The sequence below is a fragment of the Terrapene carolina genome, unplaced genomic scaffold (assembly GCF_002925995.2).
Source record: "Terrapene carolina triunguis isolate 2854851 unplaced genomic scaffold, T_m_triunguis-2.0 Scaffold569, whole genome shotgun sequence".
In the NCBI taxonomy this organism is placed as follows: domain Eukaryota; kingdom Metazoa; phylum Chordata; order Testudines; family Emydidae; genus Terrapene; species Terrapene triunguis.
In genome coordinates, this window is record NW_020664920.1 from 466,969 (window position 1) to 484,833 (window position 17,865).

The 17,865-nt window shown below is 49.7% G+C and overlaps 1 protein-coding gene across 1 annotated transcript in view; it reads left to right on the plus strand.

The window, feature by feature from the left end:
- The window catches only part of NRBP1 (nuclear receptor binding protein 1), a 92,506-nt gene that overhangs the window by 64,286 nt on the left and 10,355 nt on the right, over positions 1-17,865 (plus strand). The window contains exons 7-11 of the mRNA XM_024194670.3: positions 10,852-10,935; positions 11,244-11,302; positions 15,461-15,559; positions 15,694-15,826; positions 16,109-16,211. Coding sequence (XP_024050438.2) covers positions 10,852-10,935; positions 11,244-11,302; positions 15,461-15,559; positions 15,694-15,826; positions 16,109-16,211 — 478 coding nt within the window. The remainder of the gene's footprint in view (positions 1-10,851; positions 10,936-11,243; positions 11,303-15,460; positions 15,560-15,693; positions 15,827-16,108; positions 16,212-17,865) is intronic.

Sequence of the window (17,865 nt, forward strand, 5' to 3'; positions counted from 1 at the left end):
CGTCTGACCTGCTTGTAACGTAGGCCAGAGAATTTTTCTAAAAGCATCAAATCTTGAGTTAAAAATTGTCAGTGATGGCGAATCCTCCACAACCTTTGATAAATTGGTGGTGGTTTAATTACCCTTACTGTCAAAAAAATCTTTCTTATTTCTGGTCTGAATTTGTCTAGGTCGGGATCTCACAACAAATTTTTGGTGGCCTCTGACAATTTTTCCTAAAATACTTAATTAACTCTAGAAAAAACAAATAAATAAATATTCACATATACATGTTCAAATCATTATAATTTATTCATATAGGTTTTTATTGCAGACTCAATAACAAAAATAATCTACAGCTGTCTATATTCCTTACTGGACCTAAACAGAATAGACACAAATACTGAGCTTTGCATGTTTTGATTTTTTTAGTTGATTTTTTTTTTCAGACTTGCTAGCTAGTAAGCTTGCTACTGTGAAAATTGGTAGTTGTATATTTGTTAATATGACTTTTCACAGCAGACTTACTCAGCCCCAGCAAGGGCAAATTAAGCCCTGGATGGGGAGATGGCTAGGGGGTGGGGGGGTGGGGTGGAGCGTGGGTCAGGGCAATCAATGGTGGGGAGGTGAGCCCGGGGCTGGAGCCTGGGGTCACACTGCACAGCTGGGGGCTGGAGGAGGCAGTGGGGTCGGGGCGGTGTGGGGGGCTGGAGCCTGGGATCGCACTGCACAGCTGGGGACTGGAGGAGGCAGTGGGGTCGGGGCAACATGGGAGGGTGAGCCCAGGGCCAGAGCCCGAAGCCCTGTGTTTGGGGGATGGAGCCCACCGCTGCACGGCTAGAGCCCACCGCCCACCACCCCACGGCTGAAGCCTGAGCCCCACCACCCCTGGGAAGGTGGAGAACTCATACTGGTTGCCTACTTCTACACTGTTTGGGACTCTGGAAGGGGGTAGGGACCAGACCCTGGGGGAGGGGCCACTGCTTCCCCCCTCCCCCATCATCACCCAGGAGACGGTGGCCACAAGAAAAGCCCCTGGTGGCCGGATACGTCCACGGTGGCCGCATTTGAGAAACACTGGTCTAGCTTCGACTGCCAACCATAGAATCATGTTATACCTTTGTATGCTAAATCAAAGAGCTTGTTGTTTAATATTTGTTCTCCATGTGATGTGATGTTCATCCATCGTTATCGCTGAAGACCTCAACAACTCAGTCTTTCGATGACCAGGCTCTGTGCGTCCGGAGATGACTGATCAGTCCGATTCGGGGGTGGAACGTCCTGTCACACGTCGGGCAGACATATAATGGCACTGTCGATGGTGTACGAGCAGCTCTGGACTTGTGCAGCTCACGCTTTTTTTCAGCCTCAGCAATACGCCTCGCCTCAGAGGTATTACTGCCTGTGTGAATGAGGCTGTGCCATGCTGAACGGTTCAGTGCGAAGGTTTCCCATGTGGCGGTGTTGATCTCGAAGGACTTCAAAGAGGTCTTCAGCGTGTCCTTGAACCGCTTCTTTTGTCCTCCATGGGAACGCTTTCCCTGAGTAAGTTCTCCGTAGAAGAGCTGTTTAGGAATGCGTTCATCTGACATTCTCACAACATGTCCGGCCCACCTGGTCTGGGCTCTCATCAGCAATGTGTGAACTGACGGCAGACTGGCTCTAGTAAGGACATCAGTATCGGGCACTTTGTCCCGCCATCTGATTTTTAGAAGCTTTCGCAGACAGGAAATGTGGAAGTGATTGAGCCTTCGTGCGTGACTCCGATAGACAGTCCACGTCTCGCAAGCATACAGCAGAGTTGGAAGCACCACTGCTCGGTAGACCTTCAGCTTCATTGATAGGCTGATCCCTCGACGTTCCCAAACATTGGAGCGCAATCGGCCAAATGCAGAGCTGGCTTTAGCAATTCTGCAGTTTACTTCATCATTGATTGACACTGCTCGGGAAAGGGTACTGCCTCTGGAGTCCTTTTTTAAAAATTGGTGTTACATTAGCCATCCATCAGTAATCTGGTACAGAGGCTGATTTAAGTGATAGGTCAGATACCACAGTTCTGCAATTTCATTTTTGAGTTCCCTCAGAATTCTTGGGTGAATTCCATCTGGTCCTGGTGACTTATTACTGTTTATCAGTTTGTTACAAAACCACCTCTTGACACCTCAACCTGGGAGAGTTTTTCCATTCTTTTTTATCTAAAAAGAATGGCTCGAGTGTGGGCATTTCCCCCACATTTTCTGCAGTGAAGATCAATGCAAAGAATTCATGTAGCTTCCCCACAATGGCCTTGTCTTCCTTGAGTGCTACTTTAGCACCTTGATTGGCTGGTGGCCCCAGTGACTTTTTTGGCAGGCTTCCTGCTTCTGATGTAATTTAAAAAAAAAAATTGCTTTTAGTTTTTTTCTTCAGGTAATTGTTCTTCAAATTCTTTCTTGCTCTGCTTTATTATACTTTTACTCTTGACTTGCCAGAGTTTATGCTCCTTTCTGTCTTCCTCCCTAGATTTGACTTCCGGTTTTTAGATAATGTCTTTTTGCCTGTAACTGCCTCTTCTAGTCTGCTGTTTAGCCATGGTAACTTGGTTTTGAGGCATACATTTAGTTTGAGCCTCATGATGTTTTTAAATAGCTTCCATGCAGCTTGCAGGCATTTCAACCTTGTAACTGTTCCTTTTTTAACTTATGTTTAACTAGTTTCCTCAGTTGTGTGGTTCCTGTTTTTCATGTTAAATGCTACTGTGATATGTTTCTTTGGCATTTTCCCCCTAGACAGATGTTAATCGCTACCATAATGTAATTATATTTACTGAGCAGTTCAGCTATACTCAGCTCTTGGACCAGATCCTGTGCTCCACTTAGGACTAAATCAAGAGCTGCCTCTCCCCATGACCCTTGGCAAATTGTTCCAATGGTTAATTATCCTCACTGTTAAAAATTTACATCTTATTTTCAGTGTGAACTTGTCTATCTTCAACTTCCAGCCATTGGATTGTGTAAAGAGAGTTTCACAAAGCAGATGAGTTTGGTTAACCCAGCAAATGAATCCCTGGCTATCGCTCAGTATTGAGTCCAGATGTTTCTTATAGGAAGTGTCAGTCTGTTTTCCCTTCCATTGTGAGCTCCTCATAGTAGGGACCATCCTTGAATGTTTGGGATGTTTCTGCCATGCTGTGGGGGTTGTGAATAAAAACAATCACTCCTCCTCCTTGCTCTGCTGCCAGCCTGAGCTCAGCACGGCAAAGGCATGCGGCTTGTCTCCACCCCAGCCCTTCCCTCCTCTCTGTCTATCACTTGCTCTTCGTTCCTCTCCTGTCAGTTCAGATATTAAAGGTCCATTGTCCCTGTAAAGGAGTCAATATTCAACAGTTTGTTGCTTTAACTGCAGTTACCGAACGGTTCAATTTAAACACAGCACTGGATTAGTTTAGATTATAAATAAAACAGGTTTAACTACAAAGATCTAGATTTTGAGTACACGTATAAAGGATTAAAGTCAGAAATGGTTACAAGAAAAATAAAGATAAAATGCTTTCTAGTAGCCAAACTTAACAAGCTAGACATGGTTTAAGGTAAAATCCTTAACACATGTTCCCAGCAATAGGGCTGACGAAATTCTCAGGTTCGGATCCCCTCCCCCCCCCAAAAAATAATCAAAGGGCTGGTTCCTTTGTTGTCTGTGAAAGAGAGAGAGAGGGAGCTTGGGGTTTTCCGCCCCTTCCCTTTATAGTCCAGTGAACCTTCTGAAGTGGATTCTTCTGAGGGTACCCCTCAAAGCAAAGTTTATTCAAACAGTAAAGAAGATGACATGGAGTCTGTTGAAGGAGGGTCCATGTTCTTCAGATGATTACAGTGTAGTGTATAGGGTGTGAATACAGGGGTGCTTTTGGTCACACATGGCTCTTCGCTGAATCCTCTCTAGTCTATCAGCATCCTTCTGAAACTGTAGGCACCAGAGCTATTCCCAGTATTCCAGTAATAGTTGCCCCAGTGCCAAAAAGAGGTAATATAATGACCAGACTCCTACTTATGCATCCAGCTTTTGCCCTGGAACCTCATGTTCAGCTGATTATCCACTATGACCCTCAAATCTGAGTCACTGCTGCCTAGGATAGAGTCCCCCATCCTGTAAGTATGACCTAGATCCTTTGTTCCTGGATGCATGACGTTATATTTGGTCATATTAAAACACACATAGTTGGCTTGTACGCAGCTTACCAAGTGATCCAGATCGTTCTGGATCAGTGACCTAACTTATTCATTATTTACCACTCCCCCAGCTTTTATCACCTGCAAACTTTATCAGTGATTGTTTTCATCCAGTTTATTGACAAAAATGTTAAATACCCTGGGTCGAGAACCAGTCCTTGTGGGATCCCACTAGAAACGCACCTGTTGGATGATTCCCCATTTTCAATTACATTTTGAAGTTTATCAGCCAATTTTTAATCATTTTTTTTTCTCATGTTGAATTTGTATTCTAGTTTTTAATCAAAAGGTCATGCAGTGCCAAGTCAAATGTCTGCAGAAGTCTGTTACCTTAACAGTATAAATTTTATCAATCAGCTTTATAATGAATTTATAAGTTCATCAGGTTAGTTTGAAAGATCTGTTTTCCTTAAACCGATATTGATGGGAATTAATTAGATTATCCTTGTTAATTCTTTCATGAGTCCCATATCAGGTGTTCCATTATTTTGCCCAGGATCAGTGTCAGACAGACAGGGCTATAGTTTGCTCCCGTTTGCTCTCTTTAAACATTGGCACAAGATGAGCTTTCTTCCAGTTCTATGGAACTTCTCTCATGTTCTCAGAATTATTGAAAACCACCATTAATTGAAAGGTGTCTAACTTTAGTAATTGCTGTTTCCAGTCGTCATGAATTACTGTTGGATTGGGAAGTATTTCATCATCATATGATATGACTACATCTGTTTTTACCAAACCAATTGATTGTACATGTCTACATCTCCATCTAGTAATGGGCCAGTGCCGTTGTTGGGTTTCTTTTTGTTCCTAAGAGAAGTCAACAATGAGGGATGAGAAGCTCCCGGGCAGGTCAGGGGAGTCAGGATAGGATGGCTAAGTCAGGACTGGCTCCTCCCAGTGACCAAGCTCTCTCACCACTGCTGTAGAGGCCACATAGCTGTCCAGTTACCATGCTGACAAGTACTGTGTAAGGACCCAAATGGAAACCCTAGCTTGGCAAACCCCAGGTCTTTGACCCCACGTGGGGAGGTCCTTGCTTTTACACCATATTAGAAATATGGTCCCTTTAGCAGCACAGTGCCCCATGCCCTCTCTTGGCATTGTTTCAGTGCTGATTCATGACCGACGGGCACGGGCTGAATCGCCACCACTCTGCAGTGCTTGCAGTCGTGATTTGGCCATGAGCTTTTTCATCTCCATCACTTCTCCAGGTCTCCTGTTCCTCATGACTGGCTCAGCGGGGCAGTGTTGATGATTCACTCGTCTAGCTCTCTGCCTCACTGGGGTTTTGGTGAACAGGAGGAATCTACTATTAATCTGTGGATTTGTGTCTGTGAGTGAGACCCTTAACCATGGGGGCTTGTCCATGCTGCTTGTGTGACCACATCCTCAGGAGGGGAAGCAGCCTGACTTCGGGCAGCTGCAGCTCTCCCCAGTTGCTCTCTGCGTTGCTGCAGGTTCCATGCACTCAGGATATGCCTTTCCATGGGCACTCTGCTAATTCCAGGGTTTCCTCATAGTGTAAACTGCCACACGCTTGGTACAAGGGTGCGCTAGCCTCATGCGGTCTTTAATTTGCTGTCCACCTGACTGCTCCGCACAGCTTTTCCTATGAGAACGTTGTCTTTCCGACAGTTATAGGCATGTGATGCTTCTTAAGAGCAGCAAAGCAAATGCACCTGACTTCTCTGAGCATATTCTGTGGTATGGCAATACTCCTAGGGATTTCTGTCCTTGCTCAGTCCCAACGGTATCCTTAGGTCAAGTGGGTAGACAACAGCTATGGGCTGAGGGTAGGAGACAGTCTGCTTCACTTGGTGACAGCCTTCCCTTACCTGGGAGTGCCAGCCACTCCTGCTGTAACGAAATCTTCTTTACCAACTGTGCTAACGAAGTCCTCAGCTGAGGTTCTCCCATGGCTGCCATGCTGATCCCCTTTCCTATTAGTGAATCATCAGTGAACACTGAGGTTTAGCTAATGATGTTGGGCTGCAAAGCAAAAATAGTTGCATTGTACTTGTGCTAAACCCAAGCCCTCTTTTAGAAGAGCCTGTAAATTTGTTTGGCCCAAGTTTGTAGGCCCGTCATTGGAAGTGGTCTCTGCAGGGTACTGTCCTCTTTGCTCGTAGCTCCTGTGGGGGTCACACCTCAGTTTATAACTTAGTTGGATAAGGGGGGAGGGGAGGCTGAAGCACAGGGGTGTTGTCTGTTCCTTCCCCACTCCATGGGGGTACATATCTCTGCGGTGTAGGCTCCCCGCTGCAGTAGAAAGAGGGCCTGAGACTTAAGGCCTTGTAGCTGAGGCCTGGGCTAAAGTAGTGGTCAAAACTTTGCTGATATAAAGCAAAGTCAGACTGTGAGCTATGCAGGGCCTACTCACAATCTGGCAAGAACAGGGCTGATATTGCAGAAATGCACTTTCCTAAGAAGTACTAGAGACAGAGCACTCACGCAACTGTATTCCAGAAGGGTGGTACCAGAACACCTCGGAATCAACTCATTCCTTAGAGAGAACAGGAACGCGCTGACCCATCCTAAAGATAAGGTCAGGATGACAGTGTGATGGATAGAGATGTACCAAGTGATGGGTGGTAACCGGCTACATCAAAGGGTGTCCACTAACTATGTCAAAGGGGCAGTACGTAACTTGTTTGTATTGATGTATAAAATGGAACCTCAAAGGGAGTGTCTCTGGCCAGCCTAGGGGGGAAGGAAAAACCAGCCACTCACTGAGCTGCCTCCATTGTCACGGGCATACAGGTCTTAATATCCTCAGAGTCTGCCAGGGGCTATCACCGAGCTTCGTCGACAATAAACCTGGCCGGGCGCCTTCGCTCCTTAATGGATCTTGTGGTCATTGGGTGGTTCGCTCGAGGTCTGCTGGGCCGGCTGTCTGCGCAGAGTTGGGACAGCACATGGAGACCACTCACACAGCCAAACATCTGACAACACACACTGCCTGGCGTGGAAAGGGCCTGACGCTCTCCAGTCTTTGGAAATAAGGAATTTCCCTGTGCAGAGCTGGATTGTTCTTTGCAGTCACAGTCTCTGTTCAGTCAGAGACTTGGGTAGTAGGGGCCCATTTGACTACTACTGTGCGGTGCCTTAGCCTGCCCTTGTGAAACAGACATCTGTGAAAGCTGCAGGGGCACTACCTGGAACCAGGTATGTCCTTTGCTGTGACGTTGACTGGCAGCTAGGTTGGTGCCGGTTTGGCGTTAGTGTACTGACAACACAGTCAGTACGCTACCTTGCACTGCTCTCCTCCTGTTGGGGAGAGGGGTTGCTAGGGTTGGTAAATTTTCCTGGAGTACTGTGTGAGGGAGGAAGCTGTTTATAGCAGGAATGGGAGCAGCTGGAGTGTTTACTAGAGAGGTCCCCGTGGTTTCAGTCCTTCATTCTGCTCCAGAGTCTCTGTTCTGGCAGGAGCACTTGGGTCTGCCCCTGCTCCTCTGTGCATCCCCTTGGGCATACTGCCCCACATGAGAGGGTCACATGTCCCGTCATTGGTACGACGCTTTGCTTTTCCTCTTGAGAGATTTAGGGAGCCCAGGAGCTGCCGGTATGGCTCAGGTCCATAATCCATACCAACCAGTGGCCAGAGCCAGGGGCTCTAAAGAAAGGTGTAAGAAACCTCCTAATCCCTGGTAGTTACAGATTAGTTTAACCCCCAAAGCAGGAGGTTTAATCTCCTTTCCAGAACTCTTGTTAATTATGAAAACACTGGATATTCTTGTGACCCAGGTAAATGTGCAGTCCCTCTTTAAATCTTGGTAGGTTCAAGTTTTTTTCTCTCCTGCTGGTAATAGCTCACCTTAACTGATCACTCTCGTTAGTGTGTATGGTAACACCCATTGTTTCATGTTCTCTGTGTATATGTATATATATATCTTCCTACTGTATTTTCTACTACATGCATCCGATGAAGTGGGTTTTAGCCCACGAAAGCTTATGCTCAAATAAATGTGTTAGTCTCTAAGGTGCCACAAGTACTCCTGTTCTTGTAGCAGAGAGTTTCACAAGCTAATTACACATTGTGTGAAAAAGTACTTCCTCATCAGTTTTGAAATTCCTACCTATATTAATCTCATTGAAGGTCCCTGTGTTTTTGTGTTATGAACCAGGGAGAATAGATTCTCTTGACCTCCCTTCTCTAGACCGTTCATTATTTTAGACTTCTATCATGTTCTCTTGCATTTATCTTTCTCAAACTCTCTCCAGAGCAGTTTTCCCAAGCCCTTGATCATTCTCGTCACCCTTCTCTGAACCCCCTCTAATTCTGCAGTGCCCTTGGGGATGGCATGGCCAGTCCTGCATGCAGTATACAGATGAGGCTGCGCCATTGATTTCATGAAGGCAGAATATTTTGATGATATTCTCTATGCAATTCCTAATGCATCCTAATATCGTGTTTTTCTTGACTGCAGCTGCGCATTGAGTGGTCTCCAATGACATCCTCCTCCTTCTCCTCGTTCTGTTCTCTTGTTTCAGAGCACTGTTCATTCATAGAAAAACAGATATGAGAGATGGAAACACCCTGTTAGGTCCTAGCCCCTGGGAGCCAGGGCAGGATTGTGTCTAGTCTGTTCTCCAAGGCTTTTCTGCAGCCCAAGTGACAGGGCTTTCTTGAGGCTGTGGACTAGTCTGAGCTCCCTCAGCGTGAAATTCCTTTTAGTTTCTCCCTGTTATTCCTCTTTTGGAATAGAACAATCTCTACCTTTTTGAAACAAGCACTGTGTGGAGTCTCCCATTCAAACAGGGATGCTAAAAAGATTAGGCAGCTGTGATTCGTTTGGAAAGTAACTGAGGCAGATTCACTAGGCTTACTCCTGGGGGAATTCTGTTTAAAAAAATTAAATTCTGCGCACAATATTTAAAAATTGTGCAAAATTCTGCGTATTTTATTTGTCAAAATAGCAGTCACACCAATTTCATTTATTTTGATAATTTATTTCAAAATACCTATTAGCAAGTATATTTGTAACAATACAGACAACAAAAATGATTCTGGACATTTTTTTGACCAATAGATTCCTTACTAGGCATATTGATATAGACTTTTGAGTAATAATTCAATTAAACTACTATACAGAAATGTATTTCCCGCACCCCTCAAAAACCGGGCAAAGGTTTGGGGAGAGGGAAGTAATTGCTGGACAGGAGCCTGGGAGCAAACCTGGAGGGTTGTTGGGTGTGGGTGGAAGAAGAATGGAACAGGTTTTTGGGGGGATGGGGATTGTGGTGCCTCCCCCATGCAGACCTGGCTTATCCCTAGCCTCTCCCAGTCAGTCAGGCACATCTGTGGCCTGTCCCCATGTGGCCCTGAACCCCCACTACCATTCAGCCCTTGCCCCGGTCTGTTCCCCCCTCTAGCCCTTCTGAACCCCAGTCTGTGACCCTCCCAGCAGCTCCGTGTGCCCCGCTCTGTCTCTCCCCCCCCCCATATCTCATGCCTCCTCACCTGGGCCCGCGGGCATGGTGCTGCGAGGAACAGACTATCCCTATCATGGACTCTCCCTATCGGCTGCTGACTGCTACAGCTGGTGAGCTGGCTGCCCGCTGTTCTGGCACCACAGCAGCACCTGGTGGCCGAAAGGCATAACTGCAGAGCATCTCTGGCAGAGTGTATTTTCTGCCAAGAGAAAAAATGAATCTGCAGGGGACATGAACTCTGCACATGCACAGTGGCGCAGAATTCCCCCAGGAGAACATTCTGAGTTCAGTGTCGCTACTTTGTAAGATTGTGGGTGGGAGGGTGTGGATGCCCTGTCTGAAGGAGATGAGGTAGTGTTGGGAGCACTTTGGTGCAGAAGTGGCTGTGCTTCAGGGAGGGGCGAGTGCTAGGAAGGAGGGAGCCCTTATGTTCTCTACTTACCTTGATTTTTCCTCCCCACAACTTGTGGGGCTAATGTTTAGACTCCTGTTCCTTCCTGGAAACTTATCCATAATCCCCTAAGGAGCGAGTTGCCAGGAACTTATCCCCTCCCCTCGGAAGCCCCACGTGCTCATGCTGTGCTCTGCTTGCCCTCACTGCTGGGTTTGGTGCCATCTTGCCGCTGCCGGCAGGCTGAGTGCTCCTGGCTGAGGCCTCCTGCAGACATGAGCCATAGGTAGGCCCGCAGCGGCATTGGGCTAGCTGGGCCTTCTCCATCAGGGTATCTGTTCTCTGTACTGGTGGTCTCTGTGCTTGGCTCTGCCCTACTGAGAGACCCCTCTGAGCAGAGCAGAATCTGCACCAGCAACAACTTGTTGGCCATGGAACAAGTAGCCTCATTGCAGAGCTGTCCGTCTGTCTGAAACTCAGTGCCTCTGTAGCCACGCCTCACTTCGCTGAATGCTATGGGCCTGAGCTGAGAGCCTTCAGGCTTGGCTGTAAACTTGAGAGGCCTTGCTTAGGTGCTCCTTCCTCTGCAGGGGCCAGGGACTCCACCGTTGCTGTTTGAGCCCAATACCAGGTCTCAGTAAGTGTGCAGCCAAGGGAACAGGGTAGAGAAACATTCCAGTGCCCCTCTGCTCTCCCGTGCATGGGGAAGGTGCACCCACTTCAGTGTGAGATGAGGGAGCTGGTGCCTGGGGTCAGTATGGACAGCTGTGCCTTCCCCCTGAGCAGCCTGGGGCCCAGCTGGTAAGGGTTACTGCATTGTAAGCATCTGTGACTCTTTTCCAGTGGCACCAGACACCATCAACAACCATGTGAAGACGTGTCGTGAGGAGCAGAAGAACCTGCACTTCTTTGCCCCAGAGTATGGAGGTACAGTACAGCAGCACAGTGCCCGCAGGCCTCGGGTGTGGCATGGCCTGTGTCTTGCTAGTAGCCGGTCTGTGGGTGGCGATTACCTGCATATCCCATGAGAGGCTGCAGCTAAGGGGAGCTAATGCTACTCCCCCTGGGACTGCGTGGCCTTGATCTGGAGCCACTGGGAGCCCTTGTCCCTGGAAGAGCAGTGGAAGGGAGCGGGCTGCAGGATCTCGCTGCTTGGTGTGGCGGCTCCTGGTGCTATAAGGTGCTGGGACTGTCCTGTTGGGAATTGACTGTGGAACCTTGTTCCTGTGTTACAGAAGTCACCAATGTCACCACTGCTGTGGACATCTACTCCTTCGGGATGTGTGCGCTAGAGGTGAGCGGGCAGGGAGATGGTGGGGGGGGATGTCTGAGTGAAACCAGAATCCTCTCTGTTGGAGTTACTTTGTCCCCCAATCCCTCAGCAGCTGTTCAGCCATTTCTGTCACCAAGATCCAGGCCCTCCCCCGCTGCATCCCCTCACCCCCCTCTGGCACTAACATGCTAGACAAGGATTTGAGCTGGTTGCGGCCTTTCCATCAGTGTCTGTCCTCTGTATTGGTCTCCCTTGGGTGGCGCTTCCCACTCCAAATGTAACAAGTGACCTGTGGAACTCGGTGCCACAAGATATTGAGGCCAGAAGCTTAGTAAGAGTCAAAGGAGGAGGATGAACTTTTATGGAGAATCTGAACAACCACCGTTTCGATGCAGTTTAATAAGGAATACGAAGCTTCCTGCTTCAGGGCATAAACCAGCTGCTAACTGCCTGAGATTAGACAGAACTGGCCCTGGGCAGTTTATTCTATAATTGTCCATTTTGGGGCTTCTTTCCCCTAACTCTGAAGCAGCTGGTGCTGGCTACTCTTGGAGCCGGTAGATGGACCCCTGCTCTGATTTAGCCTGACCATTCCTATGCCCCTGTGTTCACCAGGCCTGAGCCAAGGAATTGGGAGTTCAGCAGAAAAAATATAATCTGCAACGGGTTTCAAGAATCAGACCAGGTAGAGAACTCTGCAGGCCATAATGTAAGCCCCTGCAGCCTAACAGTAGGAGATGCAGGGAGGGGTCCAAACTAACACCACAAAAATAACCCTGTGAAGCAAAAATCTTAAACTACCTCCTTGAGTTCCAAGGGGTCTGTGGTAACAAGGGATTCTCATCTGACCTGGCTAACTGCCCATTGCTTCAGGGTCGTACGGAAAGTAGGTATTTCTCAATGCATGGAGCCGTGACAATGATACCGTAATTTGAAACCTGAGCCTGGGGAGCATGAAAATCAATAGTGGGAGTGACACATGGGGGCAAATAAATGCCCTGGAACAATAAAGCAGACAGTCTGGTCAGGGAGCCGGAGAGGCCAGCCCCCCGCTGGAGACGGGGGGAAAGGAATGACTGTGGAGTCTGCTCTGCAGAGCAATACAATAGCATTTTTTCCAGCCTGGGATATGAAGGCTGTGGTGCAGGCATAGAAAGAACTGGACAGTACAGAAGCCTTTGCAGTAGTTGGCAGACTTTCGCCTGCTTCCACTGGAGACCAAACAAAAGGTGCACATGACGATTCCCCCCATTCTTGTCCAGTGTCTCAAAGTGCCGCCTCTAAGTGAGCAGCGTGTTTCCCTGAGGAGGAGTTCACTGGTTGTCTCTTCTGAGAAGAGCAGCAGTTTGTAACCGGATTTGTTCACTGCAGAGGGGATCATGTTTTATTTGTCCTTATGTGCCAGGGCTGCAGTGCTCTGCTCTGATGAGCTGTGCTCTTGGCAGAGTGCTTTGGAGACACCTTCATCTGTCATGCGAACGTTTGTCATTGGCAGTGGCTGAGGTGACTTCCTCAGTGAATGCTGCCTGGGCTGCAGTTGAGTTAATTCTGATGGCATCAATGAGATCATAGACTCTCAGGGTTGGAAGGGATCTCAGGAGGTATCTAGTCCAACCCTCTGCTCAGAGCAGGACCAATCCCCAGGCAGATTCCCCCCCCCCCCCCAATCCCTAAATGGCCCCCTCAAGGATTGAACTCTCACAACCCTGGGTTTAGCAGGCCAATGCTCAAACCACTGAGCTATCCCTCCCCCCGAGTCACAGGTGTTAACGTGACCCTGCTGCTGCACAACACTGAAGAGTTAGACATGATCACTTGATCATTACCTGTTAGGTTCACTCCCTCTGGGGCACCTGGTATTGGACACCGTCGGTAGACAGGATACTGGGCTGGATGGACCTTTGGTCTGACCCGGTATGGCCATTCTTAGGTTCGGAGTTTTGAGCACAGAAACTTCTTTGTGCTTAGTCCCATGGCAAACACTAGAACAGTGGTCCCCAAACTGTGGGGCGCACACACCCCCGGGGGGTGTGTGCAGAGGAACATTTGGGGTCATGTGTGGTGGGGCTGGGCCAGCCTCCACAGGGGACAGGGAGGGAGCACCATACCCCCAGACCAGCTCCACCCACAGCCTCGCTCCTTCCTCAACCCCATTCAGCCCCTAGTCCTGCTTCGCCTCCAGGCCCAATTCCCTCTCTGACCCCAGCCGCAGCTCTGCTCTGACCCCAGCCGCAGCTCTGCTCTGCCCCCGCTCCCTCTCCGACCTCAGGCACAGCCTGGCTCTGCCCCTGCTTCCGCTCCAACCCTAGCCGCGGCTCCGCTCTGCCCCCAGCCTGGCTCTGCCCCTGCTTCCTCTCTGCCCCCAGACCAGCTCCACCTTCAGCCCAAGCTCCGCTGCTGAGAAAGCCTTGGCTGCGCAGTAATGGCGTGGGGGGCATGGACAGATTCCGTTAGGGGTAAGGGGGACACAACTGGAAAAGTCTGAGCACCGCTGCACTAGAACATACATGCCAAAGTTGGAAGTTTATTGATTAGAGGAGACGGGGAAAAAGAATCAAACATAGCATTTTGAATTGGAATTGTTATGCAAAACAAACGTAATCAGAACTTATCAGACCCCTTTTAGAGAGGATATTGGAGAAGCAGTCCTTAGTGGAGAAGAAAGGGTTAGTGCTGTTGAATTTTGAGTTGACTGTTGAGAGTGGTGGTGGTTATTCTTGCCTTTGACAAAACAGACCAGCAGAAGAGATTAGAAAAGGTGTAGGAAATACGGCTTTTTGTTAATCTTGGGATGCAAGGGCCTTGGTCAATCACAGACATGTTCTGGGCTAGCAAGTCAGCCTCGACTTTGGACCCTAGCTCATCTTCCTGGTGTGTGACCCCATCAGGCTGGTTTGGGGGGTCCCGCTCCATCACTGTTGCATCTCAGGCTGGGCAGAGGTGCATGTGCCGCTTCATCCCACCATACCAAGGCTGCGCAGGTCACTGGTGGTGTGAAAAGCAGTGGGGGATGGAAAGAAGCACAGGAGAGTGGGGAAAACAGAGCAGGATCTCGTGACTGTCAGTCTGGTGTCCTCACTGGTCTGGCCCTCCTGATGCCTGAAGCTCCTCTAGCACAGTCAGGCAGGGTCTGGAGTGAAGCAGAGGCCTGTCAGCCTTTGCTCAAGGGAATCCCCCAGGAGTCTCTTTCCTCCATGTGACTCCCCAAAGGGGGCAATGGGCAGAATAGTGCTTCCCGTAGTTTCTCTCTCAGCTAAGTCCAATTTCCAATTTGGTCCATTCTGATTCTTCTCTCGCATTGGTTCCCAGTGACGCTTTTAACACAGTCCTTGGGTGGTGTCAGTTGAACTTTGTTTGGACTAATTCAGTCTCTGTCTTCTGTCTGGGCCTTCCTCTGTCCACGTTTGGCATAGGTGATTGTAACGCTTTGAGCTTTCACCCTCTTTCCAACACTGTTTCCAGGCTGCTAGACCCCGGTTATTACAACAGTCCCCTCTGTGTGTTGGACTGCCATTGGAAGTGGATGGGGTAGCCTCGGTGGCTCTTTGAGGTTCCCTCTGTATTGTGGGTAGCAACACTGCTGAAGGCACTTTCTTAGCTACCTTTCTGAGGGTATTGGGAAAATAGCCTTTCCACCTTGTTCTGGGTCACTGGGAGCAGGGGCAATATTGGGAAACTTATGGCAGCAGTCCGGATGGCTCCTGAGAAGAGTGCAGGGGTGGGACCATTCCCTGCAGCCAGCTCAGTTACTCTCCTACAATTGGATCCAGTATTGCCAATCCCGAGAGCTCAAAAACCATGAGTAAGACCCCAGCAAATCCTGAGCTGGACTTGAGTCATGATTTGAAATAACAGGGTTGCTTTTATTTGCTTTCTGAGCCAGTAGGTCATGTTAGAGTCCTGCTTTCAGGCTTGTCCCTACAACCATGAGAACTACTCGAGACTTCTTTATTTACCCCCCCCCCAAAAGTGTCACCTCATCACATGCCTCCAGGGGCTGGTGCTTTATAAGAAACACCAAATATCATCTGATCAAATTACAAGAGTTGGCAATATGGAGTTTCCCTCCGTTCTCTCCCTGCCCCGCCAATTCCGGGAGTAACTCACTGGGGCTGAACTCTGGTAGAGTGACTAGGCCACCTGGGCTCAGCTGGGCTTGACATTTCTTTCTGCTGGCAGATGGCGGTGCTGGAAATCCAGGGTAATGGCGAGTCATCCTATGTGCCCCAGGAGGCTATTAACAGCGCCATCCAGCTGCTGGAGGACCCCTTGCAGAGGGTGAGTACAAGGCAGTGTTAGGAATACGCCTGTTGACACGCAGGGCCCAGACTTGGCCCCCAGCACCCTGGCTGCAGCACCCTCTTGGCTCTGTCGGATGTGCCTTCCTATGTCTGTGGCTTATTGCCTTGCAGGAGTTCATTCAGAAGTGCCTGGAGCTGGACCCTGGGAAACGTCCCACTGCTCGGGAGCTCCTCTTCAACCAAGCTCTGTTTGAGGTGCCCTCCATGAAGTTACTGGCCGCTCACTGTATTGTTGGACACCAGCGTGAGTATGAGATCCAGGGCACACCTTGCTCTGTGCTTTCAGGAGACTCCAGTAGCTCACCACCCTACAGACATCCCAGCATTGGGAAGCCGGAAGCTTAGCTTTGAATACCAGGCTTGGGGTGGCTGCACCACTTGAGTGTCCGTCCCTTGGCGGTGCCTTGCCTGCTGCGAGAGCAGTGTGGCTGTCTCAAAGCTGCATCCCGTGGCTTCCTGTAGCCCTCCGGCAAATTGGGCAGGGGTTGGGACCGTGTGGGTTTAACCGCCTTCCTCTTCCGTGCAGATATGATTCCTGAAAACGCTCTAGAAGAAATGACCAAAAACATGGACATGAATGCAGTGCTAGCAGAGATCAACCACACAGACAGGGAGGGGGTCAAGATGATGTGAGTACCCCCCTCTGCAGGAGAGCTAGCCTCCCCACACTGCTGCAGTGAAGAGCAAGAGCTGCCCAGCACAGTATGATCTGTATTACTGTCGCCCCTGGGAGCCCCAGTCTTTGGCCAGAACCCCTCTGTGCCAGGCGCTGTACAGACAGACCCTGCTGCCAAGAGCTTAGTGCCGAGCATGCGAGGCTCCCAAACTCTGCTCTGGTGGGAGCTGACTGGTTGTGTGGGGATGGCCCAAAGAGCCTGGGAGTGAGAGGAAGCCAGCCTGGCTGTCTCCGGGGGGGTGGCCGCTGCTGCAGAGGAGGAGAAACTGGAGGAAGAACAGATAGTGGGGGTGAGGGAGAGGCAGTCTTTGGCTGCTCTGGGTTGTCCTGATCCAAATGGGACTACCCAGAGCAGTCACTGTTCAGTGTGCCTGGACTGATCCAGGGAGGGGACGTGACTCCGGAAAGGCAGTGTCCCATGGGCTGGCTGGGAAGCAGGAGCGATAGGGTAGCTCCACTGACCTGCAGCCCAGTCTCCTCCCTGTCGGGCCAGGTTATCCCCAGAAGTCAGTGCTGAAGTTGGTGAACTCTTCAGGCCTAACCCTGAGCCGCCTCTATCTCACTCATGGTACCCCAAGCCTTCAGAATCAGGCATTTACTGGGTAACCAGTGAAAGGGTCTCTTTGCTGTCTACATTTTAAAGCTTCTCTCTGCAGCCGTGCTGGTAAGAAACTTGTTTTTTTCGGAGCTGTCGCCAAGGTGGATCCCACTGTAGGTGCATATGCCCCTCATGCGTGGGAGTGGAGTCTTGAACAGCCGTGTCTGGGGCTGTGCACGTGCCCTGGGCCACGTCATGAGGCAGCACAAAGGGCGGAGCAGCCCCGGCCTCCCTCAGGTCCCTCTTACTGCCTATGGCAGCCAGATGGAGCATGGGCAGTGTTTGACCCAGGGCAGAGCCCCACCCTGGACAGGTGCAGGGGGGAGGGAGAGCTCAGTGGTTTGAGCATTAGCCTGCTAAACCCAGGGTTGTGAGTTCAGTCCTTGAGGGGGCCACTTAGGGATCTGGGGCAAAATCAGTACTTGGTCCTGCTAGTGAAGGCAGGGGGCTGGACTCAATGACCTTTCGGGGTCCCTTCCAGTTCTATGAGATAGGTATATCTCCATATATTTATATTATATTATGCAAGTCCTCCTCTAGGAACCACAAATCCAGGATCGTCCAGCCTGTGACTGTCACTTCTGGGTCTAGAGTGACGCGTGCGGACTGCTCTCTGGCAGATTGAGCTAGAGTTGAGCATCCCTGGATATGTCCATCTCAATAGGGATCAGCCAATCAAAGGATGGGGCAGGGTTTGGAATCTGCCAGCTGGTGGGTGCAAAGCAGGTTGTTCCAGTGCACCGGTGTGGGCGGGGAGGAGGGGGCAGACACCGATAGCTTTTCTTCTCTTTGTCAATGTCCAGTTCAATGGGACTGTGAAGATTTCGACACAAGGTTGGATGAAAAATTGGTTTTAAAGTCTAAGGAGAGTAATGGGTGGGATGCTCCCCAGCTGCCGTCTGGCTGCAACTGCCGGGGGCAGAGCGAGGGTCGAGGCTGCTCTGCCCTTTTGTCCTTGCACAGGGCGCATGGGCCCCAAGGGACAAATCCCGAGTCTCATGCGCATGAA